General features: G+C 40.0%; 1 protein-coding gene across 3 annotated transcripts in view; it reads left to right on the top strand.

The window, feature by feature from the left end:
- GABRA5 (gamma-aminobutyric acid type A receptor alpha5 subunit) overlaps positions 1–19,075 on the top strand; it is a 102,842-nt gene that overhangs the window by 11,137 nt on the left and 72,630 nt on the right. For all 3 annotated transcript variants that reach the window (XM_029238187.1, XM_029238186.1, XM_029238185.1), the window contains 3 exons: positions 4,448–4,569; positions 5,382–5,449; positions 5,555–5,775. In XM_029238187.1, coding sequence (XP_029094020.1) covers positions 4,448–4,569; positions 5,382–5,449; positions 5,555–5,775 — 411 coding nt within the window. The remainder of the gene's footprint in view (positions 1–4,447; positions 4,570–5,381; positions 5,450–5,554; positions 5,776–19,075) is intronic.

Genomic DNA, 19,075 nt, shown 5'->3' with positions numbered 1-19,075 from the left:
ATTCTTTTAGATACAGTCATGTTCCCTAGGTTGGGGATGCCACCTTTCTCATTGACACCACCAGTCCTCACCACAATACCAACACATGGCTGATGTCCTCAATACCTTAGTTGAGCTGAGCTGCTGGGATAAGCACTGGGCCCAACCCGAAAGCCTCTCTGAAGACGTGACAGAGAAGAGACACTCTCTGGGGTCATTTGGAGTCACTCTGGCAGTTGGCTCACCTTTCTGTTTCCAATCTAGACAGGCTTAGAACAGTACCTCTCCCCCATGGCTGCACATGAAGATCACTTGGGGACATTATAAAATACGAGTGCTCATTCCTCCTGGGTGAATTAAAGCCGAGTCTCTAGGGCCTAGAAACCCCTAGAAACCCGGAAGAGGCTAATGCAGAAGTCACAGAATCAAACGCCTTGAAGAGACCAGATGTAAGACCACAGGGACAGGTGGGAAATTTGCACAATTGCTAGAGCTGACCCTTTCTAAAGTCATTTACATTTATTGTTCTCAAAACTCTGCTGGTGAAATAAACCCATTAGTGGACCACGTTTCATGGCTATCTGTTCCCCACTCCACCTCATCAGAAATCTCTGAAAGACCCAGGACCTCAAGCCTGGCAGGGGCCACTCATAGCGTTTTAGGAAGCCCTTCCACCCCCTGAGCATCTTGTTCCACCCATATCACTGCCCATGTCACAACCACCACCTTCCTTCCTCAGTCTGGAATATGGGGCTCAGAGTTCAAGCTTAGGGATCGAGTCCTTGTGCCTTTTGTATAGGCCTGTACCTGAGTAGGAAGATATAAAAAATGAGGATGTTTTAACATGCGTGGTTAGGTCTACATTTCCTTTATGATCCTTCTTCTGGAACATCAATCTGAAAATATTGCAACTGTTTCATAAACTAAATGTGTTTGTAGAAAACTGGCAGTAACTATAAGGAAATGGTTCCTATTTTCAGAGAACCTAGTTCATTAATCCTGATACTGAAGGGGAAATCACCAAATTTTTCAAGCACTTCTACTTTATCTAAGGTCGTTCTCAGAAATAACGGATCTAGTCTCAGCTCACAAAATCTGCTCCCCCTGAGATCAGAGCCTTCAGCTTATCCTGGAAGCAGCTGTGTACTCACAGCTTACCTGAGGGCCGGCAGAGCTCTTTGGTTTTACTCAGAACAGTGAAGATGCAAGCTGGAGCCTGCTTTCTGTACCTTAGAGGTCTGAGGGCATCTTGTGTTTCCACCTGGAGGACTCGTGGATTTGCTCACTGCGTGGAATTGCTCACCGAAGGCACAGCCCACTCTTTGTGTGTTATTTTGTTTTCCTAGCTCAAATGGAACAAAGCAAGCTGAAGTCACTCTGTATATTAGAAGCAGTCTGTAAAGATTATACAACTTGATATGCATGAGCAAGTTCACCAGACCTCTCTGAGAGTCTCCTGTATGCTGGCACGTCATTTGCTTTCAGTGGTAAGGGAAGGGCCTTCCTCTCCGTAGCAGTGAAGACAGTGCATTTTGTAACAATGAGCTGCAGATGAATGGTTTTTGAGGAGGATCTATGGACTGAGGAGGACTTCCCAGTTGTTCATGAGAGGAACCTCTACTCCTGCCCCGACAGGCATTTTTAGGACTTTTTTAGAAACCGTTTCCTACCTCCTAGGGCCTACCTTCAGTAAAAATAGAGAAGAAATCACTGCAAATCCCCAGCCACGGCCTCTCTAAAAAAAAAAAAAAAGTCCACAGATAAATAGAAGAAGCAGTTACAGCAAAAGATGGCAGATATTGAAATTCCTGCAAGAAAAGTGTAATTATGTGTAAATGGGTGTAGATATATTTGAACTCTTTTTAAAATTTTGGCCAAAAAGTGGAAGAAGAGCTTTGGAAGTCTTAGACATTGCATGCTATCCCATTGCTTTTGGCAATGATTTGGCTATTTGTGAAGCAGGATTCAGAGCCATGTGGAATGGTGTTTGTCTGAGTCAGTGGTGGAGCAGTGTACCAGAGTGTCCGGGAGGCAGTTCTCCTGGAGACAGGCACTGGGACTGCATGGTCTGTGGGCATCTCCATGGTCTCTATCTCCGGGCAGTCAAGGCTATTCAAAGCAAATATAATTTAAGAACATTTTCACAACAGATGTAATAGTTTTTAAAAATGTTCTTGAAACATTAAAGTATGCTTTTTCTTTTCTTTTTTCTCATTGTGACTTTACATTTTTTATTGAGATATAATTGATATATAACATTGTGTATGTTTAGGGTGTGTTGATTTGATACATTTATATATTGTAATATGATCACCACCTTAGCATTAGCTAACACCTCTATCATGTCACATAATTATCATTTCCTTAAGTGGAAGCACTTAAGATCTAGCCTCTTAGTAACTTTGAAGTTTATAACACAGTATTGTTAAGTATAACTACTATGCTGTGCATTAGATCCCCAGAACTTATTTACCTTCTAGTTTCAGGTTTGTAACCTTAAATAACACCTCCCCAATTCCATCACCCCCAGCCCCTGGTTACCACCATTCTACTCTGTTTCTACAAGTTGGCTTTTTTAGATTCCACATACAAGTGATAAGCCTTTTCTACTAGTGTGCATGCTTTCATCTCTCTTCTAAGTTAAAGAGCCAATGGGGACCTTCCAAAAATTGGACACTTGGACCAAGCCCAGAATTGAATAACCAAACTGGTGAGAGTTATGAGCACCATGTGAAGTGGACATTGAGGTCAGATTTAGTTTGAGCAATAGTTGTTCAGCTGGGCGTGTGCACAGACTTTCTTTCATAAACTTGAAGGACAGTGTTAAACCCCTTCGTCCTGACATTAGGTCTTCAAAGCTGAGTGCTTTGTCTTTCTAAAGTGTGAAACTACAATAGATGTCAGAGAAAAGGGAATTCAGTATTTTTAAATACTAAGTCACAGAGTAAAAAAAGTATGTGTCTGTGGGCTCCATACTAACAGGACTGAATTTTAGGTTGTTAGAGCTTCAACAATATGCATTTTAATGGTGATGGGAAAATTAGATCCAAAGAACTTTATAGTGTCTCATTCAAAAGGGAGTCACTTTAGGCCATTAGAGAGTTGATCTGTTTAGATGCAGTCAGTGAAAATGACCAATTTTTGAGAAGTGGGTGGGGAAGGTACACATCAGTGCTGCCCTCAGATCCACCTGCTGATGGCAGAGCTCAGCATCCATTCCAGCCACTTCATGGAAGAGAAAGCGCATGAGCACAGTGGGGCCCCACAATCAGGCACTACAGGGAGGTCCCAGGAGCCCTCTGTTCTTCTCCCAAGTACCAAGGGTGCTGACTTCTCGGGACCACAGCTGGCTCTCAGCTGGGTTGAGTTCCCCTTGAAGCCAAGCCAGATGTGCAGGTCAGGTTCTTGGTAATAACACATATCTTGCTATTTGCACTTCTGAAAAAGCAGCAATGGGATGCCTGAGGTGGAACCCATGATGTTCAGGTGTGTTACCATCTTCTAGACTTGTGACTTTCTTTCCCTCCAGATAACTTCCTCGGTTTGCCCAAATATGCTCAGGGCCATTTCTCATTTCCAGCTGCTCCATCAACATACACTTTTGAGGCCTGGATAACTTCACTGAATTGTACAAACTAGACTGTTCTTCCTGTGAGCCTCCTAGAAGGTTCTGCCCGTCTTCTCAGGGTTTTATCGTAAGTTGACATGTTGGGTCACACAGAACACTGTGCTCCCTGAGGCTCTGCTCTGAGGCGACATCACGTAAAGCCAGGGTTTTCAGCCTGGGCTTCACAATTCCTGCTCCCTGCATCCTGTGCTTTGGCTGGAGCCGAGTGTGCTGGCAGCTGGCAGTGCTGATGGTACAGAAGCCCACAGACTCTGTCGTCCCTTCACCATATGCTCCAGTCCTTGCTTAATGCTCATAGCACAAATGCTCCCAATTAAGGAAACAGGGAAATTTGAGCACACCAATCTTACTTTCAAATTGGATAAAGTTTTTAATGTCCCCCCGACACCCCATAGCCCATTGCAGTTGACTCACTAACAAAATGAAGACTCAGTTTTTCTGTGTTTAAACCAAGCTTCTGAAATACCCTGTGAGTGGGTTAGGCTCTGCTAGTCCATGTGCAGTGACTAATATGTCTTTAAAATGGCTACACTATTGACACAAACAGCTCTTCAGAATCTGGGAGGGATGGATTTTGAGCATCATGTAAGGTTGATGGGCGACCAGCCCAGAGCCAGCATTCTCTGGCTGGCTATTCAAGAATTAGGGTTATTCAAGATATTCAAGAATAAGGCTTATGTATGCAAAACAATAACCTGGGTAGTACAAGAGATCATTCTCAGATGCCCTCCCTTCAAGACAAGTCACCATATTATTCCCTGGTTTCTATACTTTGAGAATAATTTGTAAGAAATAATTAATACAAGTTTGAACTCTTTCTTTTGTTTCTCCATTAAAAAGCTTTTCACAAATGCCAACCAGTTCTGTAAAAGATGAAACCAATGACAACATCACAATATTCACCAGGATCTTGGATGGGCTCCTGGATGGCTACGACAACAGACTGAGGCCTGGGCTCGGAGGTTGGTGTATGCTCCTTGGCTGAGGCCCTCGAGGCCCAAGGGAAATTTTTGCTTAAACCAAGCTCATGTTTCCTGTGGTTCAAACAATTCCTCAAAGAGCTTCCCTGCTAGGAGTTTGAATTGGTGGTGTTGCTAAGGCTTCTGCATATTATCATTTTCCAGATGCAAGAAGCCAAGGGAAGTGATCTCCCTGCAAACTCCCTTTTCTCCCCAGATAATGGTAAGGCCATTCTGGTCCACTTAAGGAGGAACCACTTCTTAGGTGTTACTGAAGCGGAGGTTACCCTATGTTAGGAAATACTTTAAAATCAATGTCATACCCTCCCATCTATGCGAGTCCTTTTCAGAAATCCACTATTCAGTGCAAGTGCTCATCACACCATGGCATGTTACAGGTTTAATTTTTCACTAGAGCCATAATCACAGTTTTTACTATAAAGTTGATAAAACTAAATGGATAGTAAAATATGCTTTCAGGATACAACTGGCTTAATTTTGTGCTGAGAATCATGTGCCATTTCAGGCATGTGTGGTGCCCTTGGCTCTAACCGATTTAGATGTGGTACATTTGAACCTGCTCCATTAGGTAAGGAGGGACCTTCTAGCAAATACATTCCCAGAAGAATATGTTTAGTCCTCCATTATTTGCATTTTTAGCAGGGACATTTACTTAAAGCACGATTCGACATTCTCTGCCTTTTTGGCAAGACAAGTCCACATAGGCTCCTTGACACCGTTTTACTCCACCCTGAGTTATGTCCCTCTGAATTGTGAGCTGGGGCCCTGGTGAGGAACCTGTGTCTGTGTTTCAGAGCGTATCACTCAGGTGAGAACGGACATCTACGTCACCAGCTTCGGCCCGGTGTCTGACACGGAAATGGTAGGTGCGAGGCGCGGCCCCACCCAGACCACTCTAAACCCTGAAGGCACTGGCCCAGGGCCTCCTCTCCTTGAGTTGTCACCTGGTTGCCTCCCTTTGCACTAGGAATACACCATAGATGTGTTTTTCCGACAAAGCTGGAAAGACGAAAGGCTTCGGTTTAAAGGGCCCATGCAGCGCCTGCCTCTCAACAACCTCCTTGCCAGCAAAATCTGGACTCCAGACACCTTCTTCCACAATGGGAAGAAGTCCATCGCCCACAACATGACCACGCCCAACAAGCTGCTGCGGCTGGAGGATGATGGCACTCTGCTCTACACCATGCGGTGAGCGTGCTGAGTCGTGCCCTGGGCTGCCGGGCAAGGGTGGGGGTGGGTGGGGCCGAGAGGAGATGGGCTGGTTTGAGGATTCTGTCGTGTGTGTGATGGGTATTTTTTCCTTTTGACCTACCTATACTGATGTCCATGTAGCTTATTTCTTTGGACTGCTATGGGTTCATAGTATTTATCTATATTTGTTTTTTGATTGAAGATCAAGGGCATCTTTGTTGTTTTTTTTTTTCTGGCTGCGCTGGGTCTTTGTTGCTGCACGTGGGCTTTCTCTAGTTGCCATGAGTGGGGCTACTCTTCGTTGTGGTGCATAGGCTTCTCGTTGTTGTGGCCTCTCTTGTTGCAGAGCCCAGGCTCTAGGCACTTGGGCTTCAGTAGTTGTAGCATGCAGGATCAGTAGATGAAGCGTGCAGGCTCAGCAGTTGCAGCTCACGGGCTCTAGAGAGAGGGCTCATTAGTTCTGGCCCACCAGCTTAGTTGCCCTGCAGCATGTGGGATCTTCCTGGACCAGGAATCAAACCCCTGTCCCCTGCATTGGCAGGCGGATTCTTAACCACTGCACCACCAGGGAAGTACAGATCAAGGGCATCTTTGGAAGAGTGACCCAGATAATGTAAGTTAGGGAAATTTTATTTTAAAAGAAATTTTATTTTAAAAATCTAAGGAGAATGCTTTTTTGTTGCAATTGTGCAACGCTTTTGACTTTTTAAAAGTCTGTTTCTTGTATGGTTTGATAACATTTCAAATGCTGAGGTTAAAATTTAGTATTTCTCATTTAAAATGATCATTAGTCATTTTTAAAAAAAATTCTGAATTTTTCATTGCATCTGAGTAAATCAGTAAATTGACCAGTCAGAGAGACTCCTTTATAGCTTTTCAGGTTCCATGGTGGGCCTAAGTAGACTTTAGAAAATATTTTTTAAATTAACAAAAAAGAAAGAAAAAAGGCACTAAAGTCAAGTTAAAAAAAAAAAAGCACATGCATTTATGTAGCTGTTATTGGAATTTCTCTATCTTAGTTACAATTCTTCACAATAAACTTTATATTTAAAAGAATAATCATAGTGGAAAATAATATTGATACAGTCATCTTCAGAGGCTGCATGTCCTAACATAATTTTGAGGAATGCTTTGGCACATTGTGTCCCAAACCTATTTGACAAAAGGTCTCGATTTATAACAACCCAATAAGGATTCTGGTCAGTGATCTCTGCACACACCTTGGCATTTTGTTCCAGTCCTCACTCTTCCCTTTTCCCTACATTGATCTGGGAGGTGTTTCACCCATAGAGGGAGACAAGAGTTGTGAACATCACATCAGTGTCTGAGACAGTGCCTTCTCCATGCAGAGAGTATGTGAAAAGCTGAGAAATATCTTAAGGGTCAGCAGTTAGTCCTTTGCCATCATTCTATGGAAAAGGAAGCCTGGGCAATGAAATCAAGAGCACTTTGTTCAGCCCTGTGAGCAGAGCAGGTATGGAGATGAGTTCCACATCCTGGAGGATGCCAGGGGTCCCCACAGTGGGGGCACTGTGTGGGCCTACCGTTCTGTGTTCCGTTCATAGAATAAAAATACCCCTGATCCCCATGGATTATTGCCCTTGATTCACACCTGGTTCCTATCCTGCAGAGATCAGTTAGGTCCATCACCTAAGACAATGGGATGCTTCATCCCATGCACAATTGCTTGGACAGGATGGTGAGATAAACCCCTGGTCTAGAAGGGGAAGAGGCAGCAGAGGGGCCTCTTAATGAGTGCCTGTGTACCAGGCAACTTCACAAACACAGACAGCCCTTCAGTCCTCAGACAGCCCAGCCAGCTAGGGGACACCATTTCCATTAACCAACAAACAGCTTGAGGCTCAGAGTTGTTTGGTAATCAGCCCAAGGTCACACAGCTAGAGAGGGGGGCAGCAGGAATTTGAGTTCAGGTATGAGCAATTTCCTTGTTTAATCCACCACATTTGAAAATTGGAGGGATGCAACATTATTAGACATATAATGGCCTTTGTCTTACCTTTGTTAGTGTCATGCCGAAGATGGTGAGACCCAGAGCAACTTGTCAGCAGTAATTTGTCCTTGTTTATGTAGAGGAAGCCTGCTGCTAATGAGTTGCAAAGTTGATGACCAATTTTCTTTTTCAGTCTTATAAAACATTTGGAAAGTGGAAATAGTTCCATTTGAAAGTGTTAGGAATTTTAATATGATGGAGCTATAGCTGTAATTTGATAGCATTTTAATCTACTGATTTAGCAAAGACAGCAAAATGGCAATAGGAATTAACTGGTGATAGGACGGATCACACACACAGCCCCGTCCAGGTCCCACCCTGTCACTGAGCATCCAGAGGTACAGCCTTTCTGTTTAGCACTTGGGTCACTCCTGCCAAGCTTTATAAAAGCAGTGATATACTTTGACCCAGTAATTTCTACGTAATGTCCATCTTAAGGAAATTAGGAATAAGGACTAAGCTTTATGCACAAAGGTTTCTCTTGTCATATGGCTTATGATACCAAACATTGGAAAAAATATAAAAATTCCATACAGTCTTCAACTAAAATTATATTTTAAAATTTTTATTCAGACTTTGGACCTACCTAAAAAGATGGAACATGAACATGAAGAACAAACTAGGGTTCACGTGAGACAAATGTTGTTTTAACCTGAGACAAATGTTGTTTTAACCTGAGACAAATGTTGAGAAATGTCTGAAAAAGTACTGTTAGCAACTTCTAAAAAGTAACTCTATAGCGATTATGGTACATGGGAGGGATTCTTTATGTAAAATCCCCACCATGCTCCAGAAATCATTTAAGGTAATATTCAAAAACACACACAATTCAGATGGTTGGAATTATTTAAATAGGTGATTCCAAAAAAGCCAAGGAAGCATAAGCCATTGATGCCATTTGCTTCCAAAATGTCTTTTCTAAAAAGCCTTATTAGGTGCTTGCCTGGAAGTGATCTACAATTTCAGTTCTGAAGAACTTTCTACCACCCGTGTGTAATCTGTTTACAGGATCTAATGATAAAAGTCACTAGCTGTTCAGGGTAAGCCCAAAGAAAGCGACAGACATTTCCTGTTGGACTGTCAAGCAGAGGACACGTAAAGTACCAAGCAGTTTCTTCCAGGATGTTCTTGTAGCAAACAAAATGATATGTTTTATAGAACCATCCCCAGAGTTGTGCTTCGGATGTCAGGCTGGTGGCCAGGCATCCTCAAGGGGACCCTCAGCACAGCAGTCTCCTCGGTCATCCTTGCCAGAGCTGGAGAAGGAAGAGGCACAGAACCCAGAGCCTGACTTCAGTCCACCCAAGGACTGAATGACTGTCTTTCTGGCCAGGCTTGCTAATTGTTTGGTTTTTTTGCTGGGTAGAACTTTAGGTCATCACTGAGTAGCAGCAAGTTCTGATTTCACTCCCCAGCAAGCCCAAGCAGTCCTGGGTGACCACATCTCTCAGGGCACATGCCAAATCTCATGACACATTTTCTTTATAACAAGTGAACTGGGAGATAGTGACCAGCTCTCATCTCCATTTCCTCCACACCCTTGGAAGGTGCAGACTCTTGTGAGAACCACCTTAGGGCTTATTCCCCTGGCCTTTGGGTCCCTGGCAGAAGAGCCAATCTCTCTTACTTAGTTTCTGGTGTCGGAAACCACAACAGGCAAGAAAGGAATTACTAGAAGGCAGGCTGTGCTAGTACAACATGGTATCAGAAAACCTGGCTGCTGTTCCACCCAGCATCACCATGTCCACGCCTGTGGGCAGACATTTGAGAGTGCCGGTGACTGTGCCATCATGGGTAATAGAATGCCCTGCACTTGGGAAAAGAGCACTGGACAGAGTGGGGTCACTCTGCATTGTCACTCTGGCACACTATGAATTCCCCCATGCTATTTTTATTTTGAGAAAGGCATATTTTATGATTGTTTATACCCTGTTTAGATTTTCATTATTAGTGAAAAACACTGCTTTGAATTGGGGTGATAGGAAGAGAAAAGAGCATGGAATTTGGAGTTAGGCTCACTTAAGGTCGAGTCTGAACTTGATCATAGAGCAGTCATGAGTACTTTGTTGTTCTGCTTTAATCTCTTAGAACCACTATTTGTTAATTTCTTTTTTTAAAACATCTTTCTTGGAGTATAATTGCTTTAAAATGTTGTGTTAGTTTATGCTGTATAACAAAGTGAATCAGCTACATGTATACATATATCCCCATATTCCCTCACTCTTGCATCTCCCTCCCACCCTCCCTATCCTACCTCTCTAGGTGGTCACAAAACACTGAGCTGATCTCCCTGTGCTCTGCGGCTGCTTCCCACTAGCCATCTATTTTATATTTCGTAGTGTATATATGTCAATGCTACTCTCACACTTTGTCCCGGCTTACCCTTCCCACTCCCTGTGTCCTCAAGTCCATTCTATACGCCTGTGTCTTTATTTCTGTCCTGCCTCTAGGTTCATCAGAACCTTTTGTTTGTATTTTTTTTAGATTGCATGTATGTGTGTAAGCATATGGTATTTGTTTTTCTCTTTCTGACTTACTTCACTCTGTATGACACACTCTAGGTCCATCCACCTCACTACAAATAACTAAATTTCCTTTCTTTCTGTGGCTGAGTAATATTCCATTGTATATATGTGCCACATCTTCTTTATGCATTCTTCTGTCAATGGACATTTAGGCTGCTTCCATGGCCTGGCTATTGTAAATAGTGCTGCAATGAACATTGTGGTACTTGACTTATTTTGAATTATGGTTTTCTCAGGGTATATGCCCAGTAGTGGGATTGCTGGGTCATATGGTAGTTCTAGTTTTACTTCTTTAAGGAACCTCCGTAGTATTCTCCATAGTGGCTGTATCAATTTACATTCCTACCAACAGTGCAAGAGGGTTCCCTTTTCTCCACACCCTCTCCAGCATTTATCGTTTGTAGATTTTTTTAAGATGGCCGTTCTGACTGGTGTGAGGTGATACCTCATTGTAGTTTTGATTCGCATTTCTCTAATAATTAGTGAAGTTGAGCAGCTTTTCATGTGCTTCTTGGCCATCTGTATGTCTTCTTTGGAGAAGTGTCTATTTAGGTCTTCTGCCCATTTTTGGATTAGTTTGTTTGTTTTTTTGATACTGAGCTGCATGAGCTGCTTGTATATTTTGGAGATTAATCCTTTGTCAGTTGCTTCGTTTGCAAATATTGTCTTCCATTCTGAGGGTTGTCTTTTGGTCTTGTTTATGGTTTCCTTTGCTGTGCAAAAGCTTTGAAGTTTCATTAGGTCCCATTTGTTTATTTTTGTTTTTATTTCCATTACTCTAGGAGGTGGGTCAAAAAGGATCTTGCTGTGATTTATGTCATAGAGTGTTCTGCCTATGTTTTCCTCTAAGTGTTTTATAGTGTCTGGCCTTACATTTAGGTTTTGATTCCATTTTGACTTTATTTTTGTATACAGTGTTAGGGAGTGTTCTAATTTCATTCTTTTACATGTAACTGTCCATTTTTCCCAGCACCACTTATTGAAGAGGCTATCTTTTCTACATTGTATTTCTTGCCTCCTTTATCAAAGATAAGGTGACCATATGTGCGTGGGTTTATCTCTGGGCTTTCTATACTGTTCCATTGATCTATATTCCTATTTTAGTGCCAGTACCATACTGTCTTGATTGCTGTAGCTTTGTAGTATAGTCTGAAGTCAGGGAGCCTGCTTTCTCCATCTCCATTTTTATGTCTCAATATTGCTTTGGCTATTTGGGGTCTTTTGTGTCTCCATACAAATCGTGAAATTTTTTGTTCTAATTCTGTGAAAAATGCCATTGGTAGTTTGATAGGGATTGCATTGAATCTGTAGATTGCTTTGGGTAGTATGGTCATTTTTACAATACTGATTCTTCCAATCAAAGAACATGGTATATCTCTCCATCTACTTGTGTCGCCTTTAATGTCTTTCATCAGTGTCTTATAGTTTTCTGCATAAAGGTCTATTGCCTCTGTAGGTAGGTTTATTCCCAGGTATTTTATTCTTTTTGTTGCAATGGTAAATGGGAGTGTTTCTTAAAGTTCTTTTTCAGATTTTTCATCATTAGTGTATAGGAATGCAAGAGATCTCTGTGCAATAATTTTGTAACCTGCTACTTTACCAAGTTCACTGATTAGCTCTATTAGTTTTCTGGTAGCATGTTTAGGATTCTCTAATATAGTATCATGTCATCTGAAAACAGTGACAGTTTTACTTCTTCTTTTCCAATTTGGATTCCTTTTATTTCTTTTTCTTCTCTGATTGCTGTGGCTAAAACTTACAAAACTATGTTGAATAACAGCAGTGAGAATGGGCAGCCTTGTCTTGTTCCTGATCTTAGAGGAAATGGTTTCAGTTTTTCACCATTGAGAACAATGTTGCTTGTGGGTTTCTTGTATATGGCCTTTATTATGTTGAGGTAACTTCCGTCTATGCGTACTTTCTAGAGGGCTTTTATCAAAAATGGGTGTTGAATTTTGTTGAAAGCTTTTTCTGCATCTATTGAGATTATCATATAGCTTTTATTTTTCAGTTTGTTAATATGGTGTATCACATTGGTTGATTTGCATATATTGAAGAATCCTTGCATTCCTGAGATAAACCCCAGATGATCATGGTGTATGATCCTTTTAATGTGCTGTTGGATTCTGTTTGCTACTATTTTGTTGAGGATTTTTGCATCTATGTTCATCAGTGATACAGGCCTGTAGTTTTCTTTCTTTGTGACATCTTTGTCTGGTTTTGGTATCAGGATGATGGTGGCCTCGTAGAATTAGTTTGGGAGTGTCCCTTCCTCTGCTATATTTTGGAAGAGTTTGAAAAGGATAAGTGTTAGCTCTTCTCTAAAGGTTTGATAGAATTTGCCCGTGAAGCCATCTGGTCCTGGGCTTTTGTTTGTTGGAAGATTTTTAATCACACTTTTAATTTCAGTGCTTGTGATTGGTCTGTTTATATTTTCTATTTCTTCCTGGTTCAGTCTCAGAAGGTTGTACTTTTCTAAGAATTTGTCCATTTCTTCCAGGTTGTCCGTTTTATTGGCATATAGTTGCTTGTAGTAGTCTCTCATGACCCTTTGTATTTCTGCAGTGTCAGTTGTTGTTTCTCCTTTTTCATTTCTAGTTCTGCTGATTTGAGTCTTCTCCCTTTTTTTCTTGATGAGTCTCGCTAATGGTTTATCAATTTTGTTTATCTTCTCAAAGAATCAACTTTTAGTTTTATTGATCTTTGCTATTGTTTCCTTCATTTCTTTTTCATTTATTTCTGCTCTGATCTTTATGATTTCTTTCCTTCTGCTAATGTTCATTTTTTTCTGGTCTTCCTTCTCTAATTGCTTTTGTGTAAAGTTAGGTTGTTTATTTGAGACTTTTCTTATTTCTTGAGGTAGGACTGTATTGCTATAAACTTCCCTCTTAGAACTGCTTTTGCTACATTCCATAGGTTTTGGGTCGTCGTGTCTTCATTTTCATTTGGTTTTAGGTATTTTTTGATTTCCTCTTTGATTTCTTCAGTGATCTCTTGCTTATTTGGTAGCATATTTTTTAGCCTCCATCTGTTTGTATTATTTACCATTTTTTCCTGTAATTTATATGTAGTCTCATAGCATTCTGGTCAGAAAATATACGTGATACTATTTCAAGTTTTTTAAATTTACCATGGCTTGATTTGTGACCCAAGATATGATCTATCCTGGAGAATGTTCCATGAGCACTTGAGAAAAATGTGTATTCTGTTGTTTTTGGATGGAATGTCCTATATCAATTAAGTCCGTCTTGTTTAATGTATCATTTAAAACTTATGTTTCCTTATTTATCTTCATTTTGGATGATCTGTCCATTGGTGAAAGTGGGGGGTTAAAGTCCCCTACTATGATTGTATTACTATTGATTTCCCCCTTTTATTACTGTTAGCATTTGTCTTGTGTATTGAGGTGCTCCTATGTTGGGTACATAAATATTTACAATTGTTATATCTTCTTCTTGGATTGATCCTTTGATCATTATGTAGTGTCCTTCTTTGTCTCTTGTAATAGTCTTTATTTTAATGTCTATTTTGTCTGATATGAGAATTTCTACTCCAGCCCTCTTTTGATTTCCATTTGCATTGAATATCCTTTTCCATTCCCTCACTTTCAGTCTGTATGTGTCCCTAGGTCTGAAGTTCATTTCTTGTAGAAAGCATATATACAGGTGTTGTTTTGGTATCCATTCAGTGGGCCTGTTTTTTGGTTGGAGCATTTAATCCATTCACATTTAAGGTAATTATCGATATGCATATTCCTATTACCATTTTCTTAATTGTTTTGGTTTTGTTTTTGTAGGTCCTTTTCTTCTCTTGTGTTTCCCAGCTAGAGAAGTTCCTTTAGCATTTGTTGTAAAGCTGGTTTGGTGGTGCTGAATTCTCTTAACTTTTGCCTGTCTGTAAAGATTTTAATTTCTCTGTCAAATCTGAATGAGATCCTTGCTGGGTAGAATAATCTTGGCTGTAGGTTTTTCCCCTTCATCACTTTAAAAATGTCCTGCCACTGCCTTCTGGCTTGCAGAGCTTTAGATGAAAGATCAGCTGTTAACCTTATGGGGATTCCCTTGGATGTTATTTGTTGCTTTTCCTTTGCTGCTTTTTTTTTAAATTTAATTTTATTTATCTTTTTATACAGCAGGTTCTGATTAGTCATCCATTTTATACACATCAGTGTATACATATCAACTCAGTCTCCCAATTCGTCACACCAGCACCACCACCACCACCACCACCACCACCTCCAAGCCGCTTTCCCCCCTTGGTGTCCATACGTTTTTTCTCTACTTCTGTGTCTCAATTTCTGCTCTGCAAACCGGTTCATCTGTGCCATTTTCTAGGTTTCACATATATGCGTTAATATACGATATTTGTTTTTTCTTTCTGACCTACTTCATTCTGTATGACAGTCTCTAGATGCATCCACATCTCTACAAATGACCCAATTTTGCTCCTTTTTATGGCTGAGTAATATTCCATTGTATATATGTACCACATCTTTTTTATCCATTCGCCTGTCGGTGGGCATTTAGGCTGCTTCCATGACGTGGCTATTGTAAATAGTGCTTCAGTGAACATTGCGGTGCATGTGTCTTTTTGAATTATGGTTTTCTCTGGGTATATGCCCAGTAGTGGGATTGCTGGATCATATGGTAGTTCTAGTTTTAGTTTTTTATGGAACCTCCATACTGTTCTCCATAGTAGCTGTATCAATTTACATTCCCACCAACAGTGCAAGAGGGTTCCCTTTTCTCCACACCCTCTCCAGCATTTGTTGTTTGTAGATTTTCTGATGATGCCCATTCTGACTGGTGTGAGGTGATACCTCACTGTAGTTTTGATTTGCATTTCTCTAATAATTAGTGATGTTGAGCAACTTTTCGTGTGCTTCTTGGCCATCTGTATGTCTTCTTTGGAGAAATGTCTATTTAGGTCTGCTCATTTTTGGATCAGGTTGTTTGTTTTTTTTAATATTGAGCTGCATGAGCTGTTTATAGATTTTGGAGATTAATCCTTTGTCCAATGATTCATTTGCAAATATTTTCTCCCATTCTAAGGGTTGTCTTTTTGTCTTGTTTATGGTTTCCTTTGCTGTGCAAAAACTTTTAAGTTTCATCAGGTCCCATTTGTTTATTTTTGTTTTTATTTCCGTTACTCTAGGAGATGGATCAAAAAATATCTTGCTGTGATTTATGTCAAAGAGTGTTCTTCCTAGTTCTCTTCTAAGAGTTTTATAGTGCCCAGTCTTACATTTAGGTCTCTAATCCATTTTGAGTTTATCTTTGTGTATGGTGTTAGGGAGTGTTCTAATTTCATTTTTTACATGTAGCTGTCCACTTTTCCCAGCACCACTTATTGAAGAGACTGTCTTTTCTCCATTGTATATCCTTGCCTGCTTTGTCATAGATTAGTTGACAATAGGTGCGTGGGTTTATCTCTGGGCTTTATATCCTGTTCCATTGATCTATATTTCTGTTTTTGTGCCAGTATCATATTGTCTTCATTACTGTAGCTTTGTAGTATAGTCTGAAGTCAGGGAGTCTGATTCCGCCAGCTCCGTTATTTTTCCCTCAAGACTGCTTTGGCTATTCGGGGTCTTTTGTGTCTCCATACAAATTGTGAAATTTTTTGTTCTAGTTCTTTGAAAAATGCAATTGGTAATTTGATAGGGACTGCATTGAATCTGTAGATTGCTTTGGGTAGTCTAGTCATTTTCACAATATTGATTCTTCCAATCCAAGAAGATGGTATATCTCTCCATCTGTTGGTATTATCTTTAATTTCTTTCATCAGTGTCTTATAGTTTTCTGCATACAGGTCTTTTGTCTCCCTAGGTAGGTTTTTTTTTATTTTGCAGTACACGGGCCTCTCACTGCCGTGGCCCCTCCCGCTGCGGAGCACAGGCTCCAGACGCGCAGGCTCAGTGGCCATGGCCCACGGGCCCAGGTGCTCCGCAGCATGTGGGATCCTCCTGGACCGGGGCATGAACCCGCATCACCTGCCTGCATCGGCAGGCGGACTCTCAACCACTGCACCACCAGGAAAGCCCCTTAGGTAGGTTTATTCCTAGGTATTTTATTCTTTTTGTTGCAATGATAAGTGGGAGTGTTTCCTTAATTTCTGTTTCAGATTTTTCATCATTAGTGTATAGGAATGCAAGAGATTTCTGTGCATTAATTTTGTACTCTGCAACTTTACCAAATTCATTGATTAGCTGTATTAGTTTTCTGGTGGCATGTTTAGGATTCTCTATGTATAGTATCATGTCATCTGCAAACAGTGACAGTTTTACTTCTTCATTTCCAATTTGGATTCCTTTTATTTCTTTTTCTTCTCTGATTGTCATGTCTAGGACTTCCAAAACTATGTTGAATAATAGTGCTGAGAGTGGACATCCTTGTCTTGTTCCTGATCTTAGAGGAAGTGCTTTCAGTTTTTCACCATTGAGAATGATGTTTGCTGTGGGTTTGTCATATATGCCCTTTAATATGTTGAAGTAGGTTCCCTTTATGCCCACTTTCTGGAGAGTTTTTTCTTTATCATAAATGGGTGTTGAATTTTGTCAGAAGCTTGTTCTGCATCTATTGAGATGAACATATGGTTTTTATTCTTCAATTTGTTAATATGGTGCATCACATTGATTGATTTGCATATAATGAAGAACTCTTGCATCTCTGGAGTAAATCCCATTTGATCATGGTGTATGATCATTTTAATGTGTTGTTGGATTCTGTTTGCTAGTATTTTGTTGAGGATTTTTGCATCTATATTCATCAGTGATATTGGCCTGTAATTTTCTTTTTTTTTGTCGTATTTTTGTCTGGTTTTGGTATCAGGGTGATGGTGGCCTCATAGAATGAGTTTGGGAGTTTTCCTTCGTCTGTAATTTTTTGGAAGAGTTTGAGAAGGATGGGTGTTAACTCTTCTCTAAATGTTTGATAGAATTCACTTGTGAAGCCATCTGGTCCTGGACTTTTGTTTGTTGGAAGATTTTTAATCAAAGTTTCAATTTCATTACTTGGGATTGGTCTGTTCATATTTTCTATTTCTTTCTGGTTCCATCTTGGAAGGTTATACCTTTCTAAGATTTTGTCCTTTTCTTCCAGGTTGTCCATTTTATTGGCATAGGGTTGCTTGTAGTAGTCTCTTAGAATGCTTTGTAATTCTGCGGTGTCTGTTGTAACTTCTCCTTTTTCATTTCTAATTTTATTGATTTGAGTCCTCTCCCTCTTTCTCTTGATGTGTCTGGCTAATGGTTTATCAATTTTGTTTCTCTTCTCAAATAACCAGCTTTTTAGTTTTATTGATCTTTGCTATTGTTTTCTTTGTTTCTATTTCATTTATTTCTACTCTGATCTTTATGATTTCTTTCCTTCTGCTAACTTTGGGTTTTGTTTGTTCTTCTTTCTCTAGTTCCTTTAGGTGTAAGGTTAGATTGTTTATTTAAATTTTTCTTGTTTCTTAAGGTAGGCTTGTATAGCTATAAACTTCCCTCTTAGAACTGCTTTTGGTGCATCCCATAGGTTTTGGATCATCATGTTTTCATTGTCATTTGTCTGTAGGTATTTTTTTATTTCCTCTTTGATTTCTTCAGTGATCTCTTGGTTATTTAGTAATGTATTGTTTAGCCTCCATGTGTTTGTGTTTTTTACGTTTTTTCCCTGTAATTGATTTCTAATCTCATAACATTGCGTTCAGAAAAATGCTTGATATGATTTCAGTTTTCTTAAATTTACTGAGGTTTGATTTGTTACCCAAGATACGATCTATCCTGGAGAATGTTCCATGCACACTTGAGAAGAAAGTATAATCTGCTTTTTTTGGATGGAATGTCCTATAAATATCAATTATATCTATCTGGTCTGTTGTGTCATTTAAAGCTTGTTTTTCCTTATTAATTTTGTGTTTGGGTGATCTGTCCATTGGTGTAAATGAGGTGTTGAAGTCCCCCACTATTATTGTGTTACTGTTGATTTCCTCTTTTAGAGCTGTTAGCAGTTGCCTTATGTATTGAGGTGCTCCTATTTTGGGTGCGTAAATATTTACAACTGTTATATCTTCTTGGATTGATCCCTTGATAATTATGTAGTGTCCTTCTTTGTCTCCTAGAATAGTCTTTATTTTAAAGTCTATTTTTTCTGATTTGAAAATTGCTACTCCAGCTTTTTTTTGATTTCCATTGCATGGAATATATTTTTCCATCCCCTCACTTTCATTCAGTATGTGTCCCTAGGTCTGAAGTGGGTTTCTTGTAGACAGCATATAAATGGGTCTTGTTTTTGTATCCATTCAGCCAGTCTATATCTTTTGGTTGGAATATTTAATCCATTTACATTCAAGGTAATTATTGATATGTATGCTCCTTTTACCTTTTTCTTAATTGTTTTGGGTTTGTTATTGTAGGTCTTTTCCTTCTCTTGTGTTTCCTGCCTAGAGAAGTTCCTTTAGCATTTGTCGTAAAGTTAGTTTGGTGGTGCTGAATTCTCTTAGCTTTTGCTTGTCTGTAAAGGTTTTAATTTCTCCATCAAATCTGAATGAGATGCTTGCTGGGTAGAGTAATCTTGGTTGTAGGTTCTTCCCTTTCATCACTTTAAGTATATCATGCCACTCCCTTCTGGCTTGTAGAGTTTCTGCTGAGGAATCAGCTGTTAACCTTATGGGAGTGGCATGATATACTTATACTTAAACAATTTGTCGTTTTTCCCTTTCTGCTTTCAATAAATTTTCTTTGTCTCTAATATTTGCCAATTTCATTACTGTGTGTCTT

This window comes from Monodon monoceros, unplaced genomic scaffold (genome assembly GCF_005190385.1).
Source record: "Monodon monoceros isolate NGI ecotype Baffin Bay Population unplaced genomic scaffold, NGI_Narwhal_1 Super_Scaffold_21, whole genome shotgun sequence".
Classification (NCBI taxonomy): Eukaryota; Metazoa; Chordata; class Mammalia; order Artiodactyla; family Monodontidae; genus Monodon; species Monodon monoceros.
Note: the sequence above shows the minus strand (reverse complement) of the source record. Positions and strands in the feature narration are given on the sequence as shown.